General features: G+C 42.6%; 1 protein-coding gene across 1 annotated transcript in view; it reads left to right on the top strand.

Annotated features, from left to right (window-relative positions):
- The window catches only part of ofcc1 (orofacial cleft 1 candidate 1), a 161,946-nt gene that overhangs the window by 46,407 nt on the left and 97,775 nt on the right, over positions 1-17,764 (top strand). Inside the window, exons 11-12 of the mRNA XM_077244348.1 lie at positions 2,540-2,779; positions 15,125-15,388. Coding sequence (XP_077100463.1) covers positions 2,540-2,779; positions 15,125-15,388 — 504 coding nt within the window. The remainder of the gene's footprint in view (positions 1-2,539; positions 2,780-15,124; positions 15,389-17,764) is intronic.

The following is a 17,764-nucleotide window of genomic DNA, read 5'->3' as shown; positions in this document are numbered from 1 at the left end:
AGAGACAAAATCTGTTTTGGTAGACATAGTGTATTGTTGATAGTGTATTATTGTCTTTTGATAATTAGTGTTGGAGTTTAGTTTACAATGTGTGATGTTGAGCATGAAATTAACTGTTTTGCCAATTGTGTGTTGTAGGTGTGTACGTGCGTTAAGAGTTTAGGAAATTTGTTAAAAGTATTGAAAAAATTGTCATAGTGATTGTAAAAAACTGTAAACAACATACTAAAAAACAGGTTTGAAAGCAATGCAAATTGTCTAAGTGCCAACTAGCAAACCAGCCAGAGTAGCAAATATTGCACCACAGGACATTATTTACAGACATTATTCTTTAATTTGTTGCCAAGACCAATATTATTCCTTTAAAATGTATCACTTTTTCCTACAACAAAGCTTAAAGATGCCAATCAATTATATACTGAGTAACTAGTAACTGCAAGAGAACCTTGCCTGTTTGAACAACGTGGTCGTAAAAGACTGATGTCACTCTCTTAAATCTGATGTTAGAAAGATCAAACCATTATTTAAAAGGCAAAAATTTCACAACATAAAAAGGTTGAACAGCATGTATAAATTCATCAATTTAGTGAAAGCACAAATTGTATTTGAACCCATTTAAAAGTAATGCTAATAAATGGGCACATGCAGATTGACTGAAATTATAAATAAAGAACACAAAGGTAGAAATAACGTGAATGTTTTAAATGTCCTTTTGAGTTACAGTTGAGTTGACTCAAATAACATGATTAAGTTCAGTATCCTGTTATTGATAATCAGCCATGGGGGCAGACATATTGCTAATTTTCTGAGCATATGCAAAGAATGAAAGCGTATGAGAACAGGTAGCTGCACCTAAGTCTTCTGACTTAACCAAATCTAAAGGAAGAGGACATCAGCCAAAGCAGTTGTTCAGTTGTTGCAGCGAGGTTTTGCGTAGTAATGACTCCTGTAAGAGGGCCTCAACAGTAACTACAGCCTTGGTTTGCAGACAGAGAGTCAGCTTTAAGGGAGGCAGTAAACGCAGTGAGATTGTAGTATAATTCCTCAGCCTGGCATCCGTGCCCCCCAGTCACTGTTCCATTATCTCTCAAATTGCTGTGTTTCAGAGAGATAAAGATATTTTATGGCTTGCTGACTTGAAACAACCCGCACACCCAGAAAAGCAATGGTCGACCTGCCACGCATAGTAATTTCATTGGTAAATGACAAAATCTTTGTTTATATGACATTTCCAAAAATTACAGTGGCAGATGAATCTCAAATATAAAATGTCACATTTGGCATGCAAAACTATGAAAATATATTTCTGTACAAAATTCATGGAGGCATTTAATTTAGAACGTGTTTAATAACTAAGCCTGCCTGCATCGGTAATCCTGCCTTCAGGACTCAAAAAGATTGTCATATTTATTCACTAGCTCCCCCCAAACCCCCCCACCCCACCCTCCTTCATTCTCACGCCAAAAATTTTAAGGGTAAATGTTCATTGTTAATTAAGATTTACTAATTAAAATGAAAATAATTAAGGAGAAAGCTTAATCTTGGAATATTAGGCTATACTTAGAAAGAAAATAAGTTTTTGTGTGTGTATGCATGAGTGTGTGGTTTTTTTTGGGGGGGGAGGAGGAGGGAAGGGGGGTTGTTTCCTGTTTGCAGTGCGTGTTTTGTCGATCTGTCAGCGAGGTTTGAGCAAAAACCGGCCTGTGTGCCAGAAAGTGAGGGATGAGGAGTGTTAAGGATCCAGCGTGCTGCTATAATGGCATCTAGGCGAGTGTTATGGCGTTACGCCCCTTACGCCGCAGCTGCAAGAAATGCAATGTCCTCCTCACCTTTATTTCTTGGAAATCTTTCTGTTTCAAATCGCATACTACATTTACTGTTGCTGTAGTATTTAATATGTATACTGTGCACAGAATGCAAATGTTCTGTTCTGCTGCATGACCTACTACATTTTTCAAAATGTGCAGGATTCATCAGAACACACTGCACAGGATAGATGCATATACATATTAGATATATTAGATGATAACTGAGTGCCACTCACATGCTACTTGATGAGGTGTGACAACAATTTTGCATACTACAGTTTGAAACTTGTGAAATAATGCCTCACTTTTCAAAATCAGTATACAGCAGTCTATACTGCTCATTATTCATTAAATTATAGGCCAGTGTTCCATTCTGATCATAGCCTGTGTGTATAATTTTAACATTAAGAATAGCCAACTCATTATTCCATTCACATTTGATTAATTCCCAAACAAATCTCAAAATGCTGAATTTTTTTTTAAGACTACAAGCGTTGACCAATCTGGTGTAAATATCCAGCATAACGCTGTAATAAAGAGTAGAAGAGAATAGATAGTCTTCAATGTAAGTAAAAAAATCAAAAAAATCTGTAAAGCTTTTTCACTTTCTCTCTCTAAATAATTGTTTTTACATAGTGAATGCTTCTCTCTCTCTCTCTCTCTCTCTCTCTCTCTCTCTCTCTCTCTCTCTCTCTCTCTCTCTCTCTCTCTCTCTCTTTCTCTGTGTGTAGGTGGAATGGTCTCGGACTCCGCAGCCCATAGAGGTGCTTGTTTTGTGTCTGAGGGCCGTGAGAGAGAAGCTGCCCAGAGGTCTGTACTCACTGAGCGTGTCTCTTCAGACTCAACTGGGCGGCCGAACGCTGCGCTGGTCTCGTCTGCAGGAGCAGCAGTGGGCTGGAAGCACAGAGCCCATGGAACACCAGGGCCGATACTGTGACACAGAGCTCAACATTAACCAGAGCCTCTACATGGTAAGAAAACCCCAGCAAACTGCCCTCCTGAGACATCCGCAGAACTGCCGTTTATTTAACCCCAACAAGAAAATGTCTGATGTTCATGGAACTGATTTGATGATTGTTGATGTGATTGGATTCATGCCACATTAAAGAGCACAGCAATCAAACCTCATCACCTTTTTGTTAGGAATTGTGCGGTATTTTACTACTATCAATCAAGAGCGCTGTTTAGAGGGGCCGTCTGTCATCTGACGTACAACACTGAGGGCATTTGTCATGTTTTTGGCAGCAATGATGAGATTTCTTTTCACAATTTAATAAGCAAAAAAAAAGTTTTAATTGTATTAAAAATTATTCTGTTTTCAGCTTACCTAGGGCAAAGGTATTCTCAAAAAAATGTTTTGCCTCTTGTTCAGTCCAATTAAAATGAGCTAAAGTAACACGATTTTGAACATGTTGTCACATCTTAATTATTGTGTTCAATCTACCTTATTTAAAACTCAAGTTCACTTAATCCATTTGTGTTAGAACTACATGAATCGTTTTTTGTTGACATACAGTATAACTAACTGAGCAGTGGATTTGTAGTTCTGTAAATTTGTAGGATGCTTTGCAAGTGACTGCGTTAGGAGAGTAAATTTAGGGATTAAGTGTTATTTTATGTTTTTCGGTAAAGGTTAAGACTTTTAGTGTTTAATGTTCAGTCATGTTGGGCATTTATAAGAGTTTCTGTAATGTTTTTACAATTTGTGGTTGCCATTGTGCTGAAGAGAAGTGCTTGTGCTTAGGCTGTGGGCAGTAATGGTTAAGTTGTGATTTTAGTTGCTTCACTCAATGAGTAATAACGTCCTGGTTGCGTATGCAACCCACCGTTCCCTGAAGGAGGGAACGGAGGACGTAGTCGACGCGACTGAAATGGGATCACGCTAGGGAGCCTATCATCTTCGAGTACTATTGAACGAGCCAATGTAATTGGCGTGCGTGATTCGCATCACACACTCCGCCCCCGCGGCGCGGGTATAAATACGGAAGTGGATGCACGCACTAGTTGCTTTTCGCTGAGGAGCCGAGAGTAACCCGGGGTCAGCGGTGGTCCAGCGGTAGTGGCAAGGGGACTACGTCCTCCGTTCCCTCCTTCAGGGAACGGTGGGTTGCATACGCAACCAGGACGTTCCCTTTCAGTCGATAACGTCGGACGTAGTCGACGCGACTGAAATGGGATCAACCATTGAACACGCCACTAACGCTGCCACCTTCCAGTGCCTAAACCAAAGCCTCCTGATGCCCCCGCAAACTTAAGGCGGGGAAGGACAGGGCTTAGGCCAGGGAAGTCACTGCTGTTCCTACAGGACCACTGGGAAAGCGTTCCCCGTACGTTGGAAGGAAGGGACGCTGCGGAAGCCACATCCAACCCGAGGGAGGAAATGTGGAGAATACACATATGAACTGGGCGGAAACCGGGCAGTCTAACATATGGAATGTCACTGGGGTGGCTCCAGCCTAAGACGGGGGGAGACACACCGGACAGTGACGGCAGAGAGACTCTGCCGAGGGAAGACACGGGCTCACCGCAGGGAGCCGTATCGTGGAAGAATACACATATGGGGTCACCGAAGGGACCGCAACATATGGACCCAGCCTAACACAGGTTCCACACTGCTTACGAGTGGTAGGCCTAACACCAGACGTTCCGCACGTCCGACGTCGGAGGGGTGTGGAGGAACTCAACAGGGTTCAATTTTAAGGGAACTCAACTGGAGTAGAAAGGCGCACGCATCCAGTCCATAGGAGGGGAATGGCGCAGCAAGCCGACACTTGAACCGGGCTCACGGTGAAACTGGCTTCATGAGAAGGGAGCCCACGGGAAGCAGCGGTTCAACTAGGTGTCGTCCAGCCCCCAACTCTAGAATCTGTTTAGCAAAGTATATCGTCAACGCCCAGGCGGAGCACTTTACACTCATCATAGAGGAGCTCAACACCTAAGTGGACATGTTGCATCTCGGATCTTTGCCGAAATGAAGGCAAGCACTAAGTGCAACTTTGCATGGAAACAGCCTCCCCTCTCTGCTGAATTCCAACAGATATTTGAAGAGCTGGTCTGAGGTCTATGACTTGCATTCTGTACACGTCCAAGCGAATCGGACAGAGAAGCCAGGGCTGGATCTGCCTCCTCCAGGAAGCGCTTGCAGGCTCACCACCTGCTCCTATTACGGGAGAGGTAGGAACCTTGGGCACAATCCGAGCCGGGGTCTCAGCTTGTGAGAGTTAGCCGGCCCAGACTCCAGGCACAATACGTTGACCGAAAGCGAGCAAGTCCCTACCCTCTAGTAGAGACCACGCGAGCAGGAGAACTGATATAACAGAATTTTTAACTCACTACCTGCAGTGGCTCAGGGGCGGTCTCTGCAGTGCAGTCGCACCAGGGACAAGGCCCAAGAGGATAAAGAGGGACACAAGGATTTACAAGACCTTGCTCCTCAGGAACCTGACGATCAGAACGTGCTTCTGCATACTTCTGCAACACGATGAGCGTCGTTTAAACACCGAGGCAACATCATTTTGAGGGTGATTTAGGAAAACAGCCTACTGCAACCCATTTTGCAGGAAAGAGAGCACTGAAGTGATCGAAAGCTTTCAGGATCTCCTCAGGGGAGAAGACGCACTCAACGACTAGGTTCCACTTCTAAAGGCGTAAGCACGCTACCCAATTCTAGGGGGTGCTCGCAGAAGTGATGGTAACTAACACCTGTTCTTGTGATAGCCACCTGAACCTCCGCGTTCGGATGTAAGACCGCCCGGAATCTCCGGGGGAAGAACGCGTGTGCCATCGTGCCCCGTCCCCGAATCCAGGGGAAGTCAGGAAGGCTGTTGAAGGGAACCAGGTCTAGTTGGGCCAATGAGGGGCAACTATGAAGACCTGTTCCTCTCCTGACATGGCACGTAGGTGCAAGTGACGGGCGCAAAAGACAGGAGCATTGCTCAACACAACATGTGAAGATCACTGGGCTTCAGGAGCATTTTCTGCTCAGCACTTGGGTGTGACAAGTTCACTGAGCTTCAGGAGCATTCCTGCTCAACACCTGCGTGTGATAAACTCACCGAGCTTCAGGAGCATTTCTGCTCAACACTTGAGTACGAAGAACCTCACTGAGCGACAGGAGCATTTCTGCTCAGCACTTGAGTGTGACAAGTTCACTGAGCTTCAGGAGCATTACTGCTCAACACCTGAGTGTGATAAACTCACTGAGCTTCAGGAGCATTTCTGCTCAACTCTTGAGTGCGAGGAACTTCACTGAGCACCAGGAGCATTTCTGCTCAGCACTGCGTGTGATGAATTCACTGAGCTACCTGTGATGGACTCACTGAGCTACAGGAGCATTGCTGCTCAACACCAGAGTGCGATGAACTTCACTGAGTTTCAGGAGCAAATCTGCTCAACATGAAGAGTGATGATTTCACTGACTTGCAGGCGCAAGGCGACCATGAGTCGCAGTCACTTTTAGAAGGCTCACTGGGGTTAAACGCATTTCTGCGGGCCCCTGGGGCCGCTGAGTCCCAGTGTTTGTCCAAGGGTAGTCCGCTCGGTTTACCCAAACACTGGCGGAAAAATAAAACCGGGGGGGCAACTGAGCGGCCCCGGAATGGTCATGACCCAGCCGGACCCAGGGGATGGAGTCTCCACTTGCCCTGGCTATAACTGTCGTGAGGCTCGATGGCGGCACGATTGAGTAAGCGGGAGGAGTGGAATAAGGCGCCCTCAGAAGCGTCTGACTCCAAGGAGGAGGTGACGGGTGAGTTTGTGACATGCAAGGGAAGCTTGCGCAACGGTCGCAATGTCTAACAACTCGAGGCACAAATGCCCGTGTAGTCGGGGGTCGCCCAGGCCCCCGTTAAAACACGCCCTTTGTACATGGCCGCTCTGTTGAAGAGGGTTTGGCAGCAGACCGGGATGAACTATAGTCACACAGGGTGAGCTGCTCTGCCACGGTCACCTCGGGACTCGATCGTGAAGCTAGCGCTGAAGCGGTCACATATGGAGGGAGCCAAAGGCTACGACTACCATATACCCCAGGAGCCTCTGAAAGTTCTTTCAGTGGGACCCTTTCTCACTTCAACACCAGCTGAACACATTCTCATTGGAGAGACATGTTGGACCGAGTACCTCTCCAAAACTAGAAAAGAGATACTCAGCCCGTGGGCGAGATTACTCTCTTCCAGTTGACCTGAAGACCCAACGGGCTCTGGAGCACTCGAGGGGAAGGACACTGTACTGATACTCCACCCTTAGACGCAACACACAGGATGGCCTGCGGTGCGGGAGGTAGAGATCTGAAGCACATGTCTTTCAGGTCAAAGCTGCAGACCAATCTTGGGCCAAGATGGTCACGACCCACCACCTAGTAGCACGAAGAACGAGTTTACAACTGGCCTTCGTGCCGGCTGGAGGAGCGGCTATATCAAATCCTTCGCCAGCAGGATAAGATAAGCACGCACAAGTCAGGAGCACTGCTCAACACTCGGTGTGATGAATATCACTGAATTTTCAGGAGCACGTCTGCTCAACACCTAATGTGATGACTATCACTGACTTGAGCGGGGTAGCCGAGCCTGAGGTGGGGCAGCAAAGTAGAGAGAGTGGTGTTAGTGTGCTGTGCAACACTTACCTGTCTCCACAAGCGGCAGGGGGCGCGTGAGAAGGCGGATGACCGGGTCCTCGAACGCACCAAGCTGCCTGCTGGCGACCAAGGGGGAGCTGAGGGGTGTAAGGCTATACAGGGTCACACCCGCCAGACTGGCCCTCTTGGGACCCAGGAACAGATGAAATTGCTCTCTCTTTGAAGTGTGGGTACCGCTTGCTCCGCTTTTTTTTTTTTTTTTTTTTTAGGGAGCCAGCGGCGGAACAGACACACACACAAACAAAGGCTCCACCCGGCCCTCACCCGGGGGGAGGGAGTGATCGTGCCACTCCAAGAGCATCTCATCCATTCCTGGGCGGCCCGCTCCGGAATGCTTTCGCTGTCGCTTGCCACCTGGCTTGGCAGCGCCTGGAGCGGGTTGGGCGTCTCTACTGCGGCCGGCTCCCTGCTGAGGCCTGGGTGGAGGCTGCTGCGGAGGGCCAGCAGGAGCGGCGGCCGGAGAACGCCCACGGCGACGAGCAGGCGGAGGAGCTGCCACCGGCGGCGGGTGGAGGCAGCAGCTGGCCACCGGGGCAGGATGTGCCGGATGACCTCCGTCTGCGCTTGAGCGGCAGAGAACTGTTTGATGCAGTTCTCCACCGCGTCGCCGACCAGCCCAACCTGGGAAATTGGGGAGACCAGGAACCGAACCTTGTCCGCATCCACCATACCAACCAGGCTGAGCCAACGAAGGCGCTACTGGACCACCAAGGTGGACATCGCCAGACCGATCACGCACGCTACGACACCCGTACCCCGGAGGGTGAGGTCGGATGCAGTGCGGTGCTCACCTATGAGCGCACGGTCTGGATTACCCTCGTGCATGCCATGGGTGCCCTAGCCTGCAGCAACGCCATGGCACGCAAGAGGAAGGGGCTTGCCCACAGGCTTTGTAAGCTCTGCCCGTCGGAACGGACGAAACTCACAGGCCTTAGGGGGGAGACGAGGATCCCCCCAAAAGGCAGCGGCCGCCGGACACAGGTGCACCTGTGTCGACAGACCGCTCCAATGGAGGGACACCTCGCAACCCTTCACCGTTCCTCCATCAAGGGTAATGAGGGGGAAAAGCTATTCAGGCAGTTTCTGGCAGAGAAAGATGCTGTTCACCACCTGATAAGCTCTCCATGCATTTCGGGAAAGAAAGGCACTGGGGCGGCGAGCTGAGAACCAGCGCGGCCCGCCCCAAGATACCAAACTCCAGATTCCAACCGAGACTGAACGGGACACGGTGGAGGTTCCACTCGAGCCCGGCAGCCTCGGCGGCCCGTTTCAGCATAGCTGATAATTCTGGATCCGGCTCGGGCAACATTGAACTCCCGGAGGGAGACAATGCAGCCGAGTCATCATCTCCAGACGTCAGCTCACCCTCTGATGCTGCAATCGGCGTCCTGTCCTCCAGGGGAGCCCCGAGTGAAACCGCTGGCCCACCCATTACAGATGGACCAGCAGACAACACAGGAGGCTCCAGTGGTTGCAGTGGAAGGGAGGAGTGAGGAGCCCACAGGGAATGGTTACCGGGCGGGACATCCAACACTATCCTCCGGTCACCCATCCCACACAGCACCCGAGGGTGGGGCATGGTAATGGGGACTCGCTCTCCGCGAACGAAGGCGAGTCTCGCCCTCAACACTGCGACAGTCATGTTCCCACAGTGAAAACATGAGCTGTCCACAAAAGCTGTCTCAGCGTGCTGTAAGCCAAACACGTGACACAACAGTTGTGACCATCAGAGAGAGACAGGGAACGACCGCACCCAGAAACGCACGGGCGGAATGACATCTTGAAAAAGGCGCAAACGCACCCGTGTTGCTCTTTCAGAAAATAGGACCGTCACCAGTGCCGGAGCACACAGGGAAATGACCGCGGCAACACTGAACAGAGAACTGAAACAGTGAAGCACTCACTTTTCCGCCCTCTAACCAGCCATCAACACACACAAACATTTAGAAATTTGTTGCTGTTAAAACAGCAGTTGAGAGCTCAAAGCTCGCGATCACCGCTGCACTCGCGCTGTAGAACACCAGCACTGGGAGAGTCTTCCTGAAGAACACCGACACACTCGCTCGTTGTAGACAACAGCACTCTCAGAGACATCAAACGATCGGCTCCGAAGCGAAAGGCAACTAGTGCGTGCATCCACTTCCGTATTTATACCCGCGCCGCGGGGGCGGAGTGTGTGATGCGAATCACGCACGCCAATTACATTGGCTCGTTCAATAGTACTCGAAGATGATAGGCTCCCTAGCGTGATCCCATTTCAGTCGCGTCGACTACGTCCGACGTTATCGACTGAAAGGGAACTATGGTAATGATTGTACAGTCAATACATTAATGAAACCTCACTAAATTAAAAAACAAAACAAAAAACAAGTGGGCCAACATAAAAAAAAATGTTTAACAAATGTAATAAGGTTAAGTTTAACATACTACAGTAAATTAAGTTGACCTAATCCAACTAAATTGTGTTGACCTAACTAAACTGGTTTAATTTGAATGACATAAATTGTGTAAATCATTTCTTCAATTAAATTAAGGGCATAATCTGTAAGATTTGTGTGTCCAATGTTTAAATCCAGAGAAATTAGCAATTTTAACCAGTGTAACAGCCCGTGTCATTCATCGCCTGTCAATGATGTACCATCTGTGTTACCCTTGTACAATGCCTCAGAGACAACGAAAATAGTTTAGTCAGAAAAAGCCTAATTTGTGGTAAAAGTAATTTTCTCCACCATACAATATATTTAAAAAATGAATTGAATGCCATTTAGCAACACAAGTCATTTAGCTTTAATTAATATGATATTCTAACGCATTCTCATCCTTTGGCGTCATATGTGACGCCTTATGACAAAACGGCGAAATACTACGCACATGGCACCCTTTATCGTCAATATAACACGCACTGTGATGGGTAGGTTTAGGTGTGGGGTAGGGTCTGCGTCTCATATTCACGCTAAAGGATGCCAGTCAACTTTATGACGCCTTGGGTTCGCGTGTTATATTCACGATAAAGGGTGCCATGTGCGTAGTATTTCGCCGTTTTGTCATATGGCGTCACATATGCCGCCAAAGGATGAGAACGGGCTCGATATTCTATCGATCTAGCTTACTGCAACTTACAACAAGTATCTGACATACAGAGTAACATTATAATATAACTTTCAACACACCCACATGCATTTTTAGTATGATTGCTTTGACCATGTAAAACAGTGCTGCATTACCCCACAATTTGAATTTGTCAAATTAAGTGACCTGTATAAGTAATAATTCAGCACTTGTGGCTATTTCATTATATGAAATAAAATAATGTCAATCTTTAAGAAAGGTAACTGTTCAAGTTCTGGGAAGGAGGCTGATGTTAAACATAAATGTATTGGTAAAATAAACATAAACAACAAAACAAAAGGAGCGGCAACTGTTTTTTTTTTTTTGCAAAAAAAAACTTTATTGCATTATTACTTTAATACAATCCTTCAGAAATCATTCTAATATGCTGATTTGGTGCTAAAGAAACATTTATTATAATTATCAATGTTAAAAAAAACAGTTGTGCTTGTGCTGTTTCTGTGGAAACTGTGTTAAATTTGTTTCCAGGATTCTTTAATTAACAGAAAGTTCACAAGAACATATATATACATATATACATTTTTTTTAATTGTTATCTTTTGTAATAAAATGTTTAACACTTTTGATCAGTTTAATATGTTTGCACTGAAAAAAATGATTTATATAAAAAACATAGTGGTGCAAAGAAGCATTAGGCAAGGCAAGTTTATTTATATGGCACATTTCAAACACATGGTAATTCAAAGTGCTTAACATAGAAAAGGAATTAAAGTAATCATAAAATAATCACAACATATGCATAAGAAATAAAATAGCATGTATAAGAAATACAAATAACAATCATATTTAACTAAAGGCTAAAATACTATTCCAGACTTCCTGAATCACTAAATTCGGGGCTCGTCTGTCTGCATGGAGGTTTTCAGAGAGCTTCGGTTCGTAAGACATTTAGGATAATTATACACAACATTTGACGATTTGTTGCCACCAATCACAATCAGATATTTAAGAGAGCCATGCAATAAGAATTCACTTTATAGACTGACTGCATTCTGCAAAATGTTAGCTATGGGTTTGTGCAGAACACCCACACGAGGATAGGGGAAATGCTTTTGATATGGTATGCCTTCTTAGCTTTTCAGTGATCTTAATTCCAACGAAAATCAAATGTGTCGGTCATCAGATAGGACTAAACTCTAAAACAGAACTGCTCCAGTTATTCTCACTGCAGTTCCACTTGAGTTATTGAATATAGAGTCAGAATGTGGCTTATGAAATGTGATATTAAACAGTCAGTGTGTGTATGGAAGTGGAAAGAGACTGTATTAAAAACTGCTGCTGAAAGCTCAAGGTTTGACTTGAGGGACAGTCACTGTGAATAAAACAGCTGCTTTTCTAACATGACATTTAGTGTGTGAACGTAAATCAAATTTATAATTCATTATACAAGAGCTGACGGCTTATTGGGATAAAAATGAAGTGAAACCTGAATTCCAGCGGTGTCAGAATTCAAGTAAAACTACTGAGACAAATAAGAAAAATAAATAACTACATGTTCATTTAAGAAAATATTAGTGCCATTCAGAGTAAAAGAACAGTGTTAAGGTTATAGGTTAGTTTCACCAATGCTGCTTTAGAATGCATCTTGTTTTCTGTTGGCTGTGAATGAGAATCAATGCAGTCACTGTGTGGTGAAAACTATGCAAATATATAAACCAATGAAGGATCCATGTAAGTTAATGACAGACGTTAATCGTTTATAAAAAAAAGCACACCTATGAAAAAATAGGTGAAAAAAAATCTAAAACTACTACTTACTTTATTCTTGTAAAAGGCCTATTATTGAATTATTATTAAGACATTGCGATTTCATTCTTTTAGTATTCCGACTTTATCCTCAAAATCATTTAAATTGTATTTATTTATTTTTAATTAATTTTGACATGCACACCAAAAACTGAAATAATCTTCAAAACAAAGTTTGAATGAGAGAGTTAAGTTGAGTTGTTTTAGGCTGAATTAATTATATTAGTTTACTTCAAATCATAACCAGGAATTTTGTTCAGCAGTGCCTTGCAAACACTGTAAATAAAGATCCTAAAAATGTGATCAAGTTCAATAATTAAAGCCCTAAATCTAGCATGCGCTTGTGTAGTCAGGCCTATATCTGCAGACAGAAGCATCTGACACAAAGAAAATAAAGTGGGCCGCTTTAACTGAATACTCCTCTTCTCTCGTCCAAAACCGTGGGCTCTGATTTGGCAGGCAATCGTTTAGCGCTCCATTGAGATTGTCTAGTGTCAGTCTCCTCTATCCTCTACCAGCTCTTATTTATAGCCAATCCTGTTGCTGTTGATGTTTATGTTTCGAAGATTTCCATCACATTTGTCTGTAATTGGCTCATTTGCTTTTTGCTGTTGCCCACATTACCGTGTGCTCTCGCCTCATCTCGTCTGTTTTCCTCACAGCTTTCGCAGAGGAAATGAGGAATTAGCGATAGTAGGAGGAAAGCTACAGCTCATCATGTTTTTCTTGAGTGTCTCTGGTTGGTGCTTAGAGTTGCTCTGGTTTGATCCATCTTGCAGATTTGAGTCTTTCCTTCAAGTGGGATGTGAAAGCCATGATGGTCCAGGCAAGGAAGCGGAAGATAAGAAGAATCTTTCACATCTTTGCCAATCTGAAGTCTTGGTCTTATTTTTTCCCCCCATTTCTTCATTCTAGTGTTTCATAGCGCTTCCATCTAAAGCAAAAACAGTCGATATGTTTAAAAGCAAAATTAGACCTGCAGTCCATGAGGGAAGCCCACTCAATAGTTCAACCCAAAATGAAAATGCTGTTGTTATTTAAACCCATATGCTGTTTTTTCTTTTTCTGTAAAAAAATAGAGATTATTTATACAGTGTGTAGAACTTTTATGTATGCCTTCAATTTTGCGTTCTCTCTTTTCCCTCTTTCTCTTGTGGAGTTTGCTCAGTAAGCACAGGTCTGTTTTGAATGAAATGCGATCGCTGTGATGCTTTAATAGATTCCCAGCATGCAGCAGTTCCACTTGTGAACTGACATAGGCCTGAAACACAACGTCTCAGTCATTTTATTGTTTTCACTCTCTTTTTTAATCTTTTTTTCCCCCCGCCAATTGATACAGTCAGCAATGTTCTTGCTTATTTTTCAGTGAATTAAGCGTCTGAAATATTTTTCAATATGTATAATGCAGGAGATTATGGCATGAATTTGAGGCCCGACGCAGGGAATCTGTGCCGTTTTTTAGGTGCGAGCACAAAGCGATTAGAAGAGAAACACATGATGAATGTGATAAAACAAGTCTTCTCCATTTTCCATTACTCCTAATGGAGGGATGGAATATTCCGGGAATGATTGATGAAGTCAAGCGCTTCTTTCTGTCAGTTCATTTTTTAAAGGTCTGTCTCTTGCTTGATGGGTAAATAAGGATCTCTGTGTGTTAAACACTGGTACTCCTCATGCCACATTCTCCTGATATACCACAATTTCCGTTAAATGTGCTTGGTTTACATGTTCTAGTGATGTCACAGCTGTCATGTTGGAATCGTCACATGCTGGCGCCCCTGCTGAGATGGCTTCCTGAAACCAGCTGTAATCTCATTCTGATGTTTCATCATCTAGGTTCAAACTTTAGATCATATTTAACACATTTACATCTTTAGCTAGAGAGAAATGCTGTAGACCACTGGTTTGACCGTGGGACTCATGATTTTTATTTTATTTTGTATGTAATATAAAAAAAATAACAAATAAAAGTATACATAAATAAATAAATCTTTATTCATAATTGCCACAATTTTTCTGTACAATATCTTTCATTAATATGTTTATGAATAACTACAAGCCAAAGTTTGGATTAATGAGTAAAATGTTAGGTGAGCAACAGGGTTTTAAACAAGCAAACAAATAAATGGATTTTTTTTTCTTGTCGTGCTGTAATCGATTTTTTTTTATGTCCTATTTTTTTGGTGTGACGTCATCATCATCATCATCATCATCATCATCATCATCATCATCATCATCATAATAATCATCATCATCATCAAGCTTGTATACTCTACTTCTATAAATATATTTCAAACCTGTCTATATTATAAGATACACTTGTACATTGTGCAACAACATAATGGTCATTGTGTGCTGAATTATGTGTGTATATCCTACTTAACCATATTTTGGGGACAAAATTGAGCTAAACATGACTAAACCTCCGAAAAGCTCCTTGTTGGGATGTCCTCATTTGTAAAAACAGTGTAGAAATAAAGTAAATAAAGTTTTCAGTTAGGGTGTAGGTTGGAGTTATGTTACAGTATTTATAACTAACTGTATATAAAAGCAACATAAGTCTATGTTTCCATTTAGATACACGTGTGTGTTTGTGTGTGTTTATATAAATGTTATTTTTATTTATTTATTATGTAAATTAGTTTAGTCTTGCTTAGGTCTACTCTGTGTTTAAAGTGCTTTATACATCATTTTGACTTTGACCCTGGACTCCCTCTGTCTTGTTTAAAATAGATTATAATTTTCATTTGTTTTAGATGATAGGTTTTAGATTTAGTTGTTCTCAGAAACCCCTCTCTGTCTCTCTCAGGTCTTACCTGCTTCATGTGATCTGTTGCCGTCCAGTGTGCTAGTGTTCAAGCTGTTATCTCTGCCTGGTGATCACAGTCATGTGAGTTGTGTGGTGGGCTATGGTGCATTTCCCATCTGCGACTGCTCCCTTCAACTCTTCAAGGGCAAGTTCAAGACCCCTCTCTTGCGTGGCAGGCCGAACTCCTCACTCAACCAATTCCGCAAAATTGAGCATCTGCTCTCCACTGACCTGGACCACTGGCTATGCAACCTCTACTTCCAGGTACACCTTTAAGATGTACTGAACATTTACTTCTTCGAAGACACACAGCAATCTAATAATTATGGAAGCTTGTTTCAGCCACAGAATAATCAATGAAAAAAAGGTAGTTGCGACTTTTTATCTCACAATTCTGACTTTTTTTCTCACAATTGCAAATTTACATCTCGCAATTCTGACTTTTTATAAAGTGATATAAAGTCGCAATTGTGTGTGATAAAGTCAGAGTTGCATGATATAAAGTTGCAATTGTGTGTTATAAAGTCAGAATTGCGTGATATAAAGTCGCAATTGTGAGTTAGATGTTAAACTAAGAGATGTAAACTCGCAATTATGTGATACAAAGTCGCAATTATCTTTTAAAATGTTTTACTCTGTGGCGGAAACAAGCTTCCATAAATAATTCATTACTATAATTAATAATAATAATAATAATCATCATCATGATCATCATCATCATCATCATCATCATTATCATCATCATTCTAATTATTATTAATGCATAAGCTTTTAGTTACTCATGCTAAAAAAAACAACTGTAGTCACAAGGCTAGGCATTGACACAAATTTCACGATTCGATTCGGTTTTGATTTGATTTAGATCAAAGAAAAACATATCTCTTAACTAATGCTGTAAGCTATACAGGAACCATAGTTGGTAAATCACTATAATGTTAAAGGTTAAAATTCACTGACTTGTAAGCTACTTGCATTTAAATTAGACATAATGGAGTTTTTATTATAATAACAGGGCTATGGCATAGTTATGTTTCTAATTAAATGGTGACTGTCATTAAAATGACAGACTGCCTTGACAGATTTATTAAAAAATACATTAAATATTGAAAACAGTACATGCAATATAGCAATAAAAAAATACAGTGAATATGCAATATAGTGCATACATTTAGCAAAATTATCCTCTCCAGGGTTATTTTTTTCTAGCTGACTAATGAGTTTTTGAAAGTTGAGTGGCTTTTCTGAGGTAAATGTAACATTACGTGACATTGTTTACAAGCTGTTTAACCTACATCTTTCCACGGTTGAAACACTGATTGAGCGATTTAAATGTCACAAGATACGATACAGATTTCTGTAAATTGTACTGTATCTTTCAACATACCTTCTGATGTTCATTCATGTTTATTTCATGCTGTAACTTTTCACTTGGCCTGTGGCGCTACAACGGTAACGATTCCGATAGTTTGATTTTCTTAAGGAAAAAAATCTCTTCCAAATAATGCAGTAAAACTCTAAGGGAACCCTCTCATTTGGTACATTACTACAATATCAGAGGCTCAAATAAACAACAGAGCCCAACATATCATATTCAGCTGCTATTTATTTTCAGATATAATAATTGCACTCAAATGAAAACTGAAATGTATACTCAGTTGCACATAAGGTAGTTTTCATAAACAATTGTCTTCATGACAAATATATTCAAACATATGTAATTAACAGTAAATAAGGTAATCTCTAGTGTTTTTGTAGCTAACTAATGAACTGTGAACATGTTATAACTTTCCTGAGGTAAATGCTAGGTTAAGTGACACATGGGCATAGAATACGCAGGGGATGCTCTGCTTGCACATCCCGTGTGACGCCTGTTTCTCATTGGATGCACAAGCAGAGCAGAGACAGCGCAGAAGTTGTGCTTATGAGCATGAGTGCTTTCACACTGGCAGCGTTTGTCGCATGCAGCTGAACTGCGACTTGGTATTGCAAATACAGATGAATATTGTCCATTGTGTCATCCTTTTCTGGTGTTCTCCGACCACTGTCTGTCCCTTGCTTTGATTTATGATGGGTAGCATATTCTGCTGCGATGTGACCATGTTCCCCTCATACTGTCCCACACAAATATGTATACAACATGCTGTATATACGTAACTTACATGATAAAAGTAATCTTAAAGTTAAGATATACCTCTAGTTTGAATCATTTAAACAGGCCTCAGAAATGTCATGATGATTGCGAAACACGGAACACCTCTCTTATATGATTCTATGGTCAAATGTGTTATTTTTCTTGTTAACTCTGGTATATTTTGACCAAGAACAATGCACTGTGGCTTTAATTGAATGTGAGCGGTGCAGCAAAAATAGACTCGTCTCCGAAACAATCGCGAATTCTGCTCTGCTCCTGAATGCACCGAAAAGAAATATGATCTGCTTACAGTGTGACAGGACAGATAGTGAAAATAATATTTTTTTTATTAACAAAATAAGACATTATCGGCCGATATGGATTATTGGCCGATACATTGCTGCATCCCTTCCCTAGTATTTATTTTTCCTAATAAAATTTACAGAATTTGAAATGGAGACTTTGTTTCATGTCATTAGTAGCAAAGTGCCAAGCTTTTTGTGATTTAT

This window comes from Siphateles boraxobius, unplaced genomic scaffold (assembly GCF_051911475.1).
Source record: "Siphateles boraxobius isolate OS27281-9 unplaced genomic scaffold, OSU_SipBor_1 26, whole genome shotgun sequence".
NCBI lineage: Eukaryota > Metazoa > Chordata > Actinopteri > Cypriniformes > Leuciscidae > Siphateles > Siphateles boraxobius.
The sequence above is the reverse complement of the archived record's forward strand: the minus strand, read 5'-3'. Positions and strand labels throughout refer to the sequence as shown.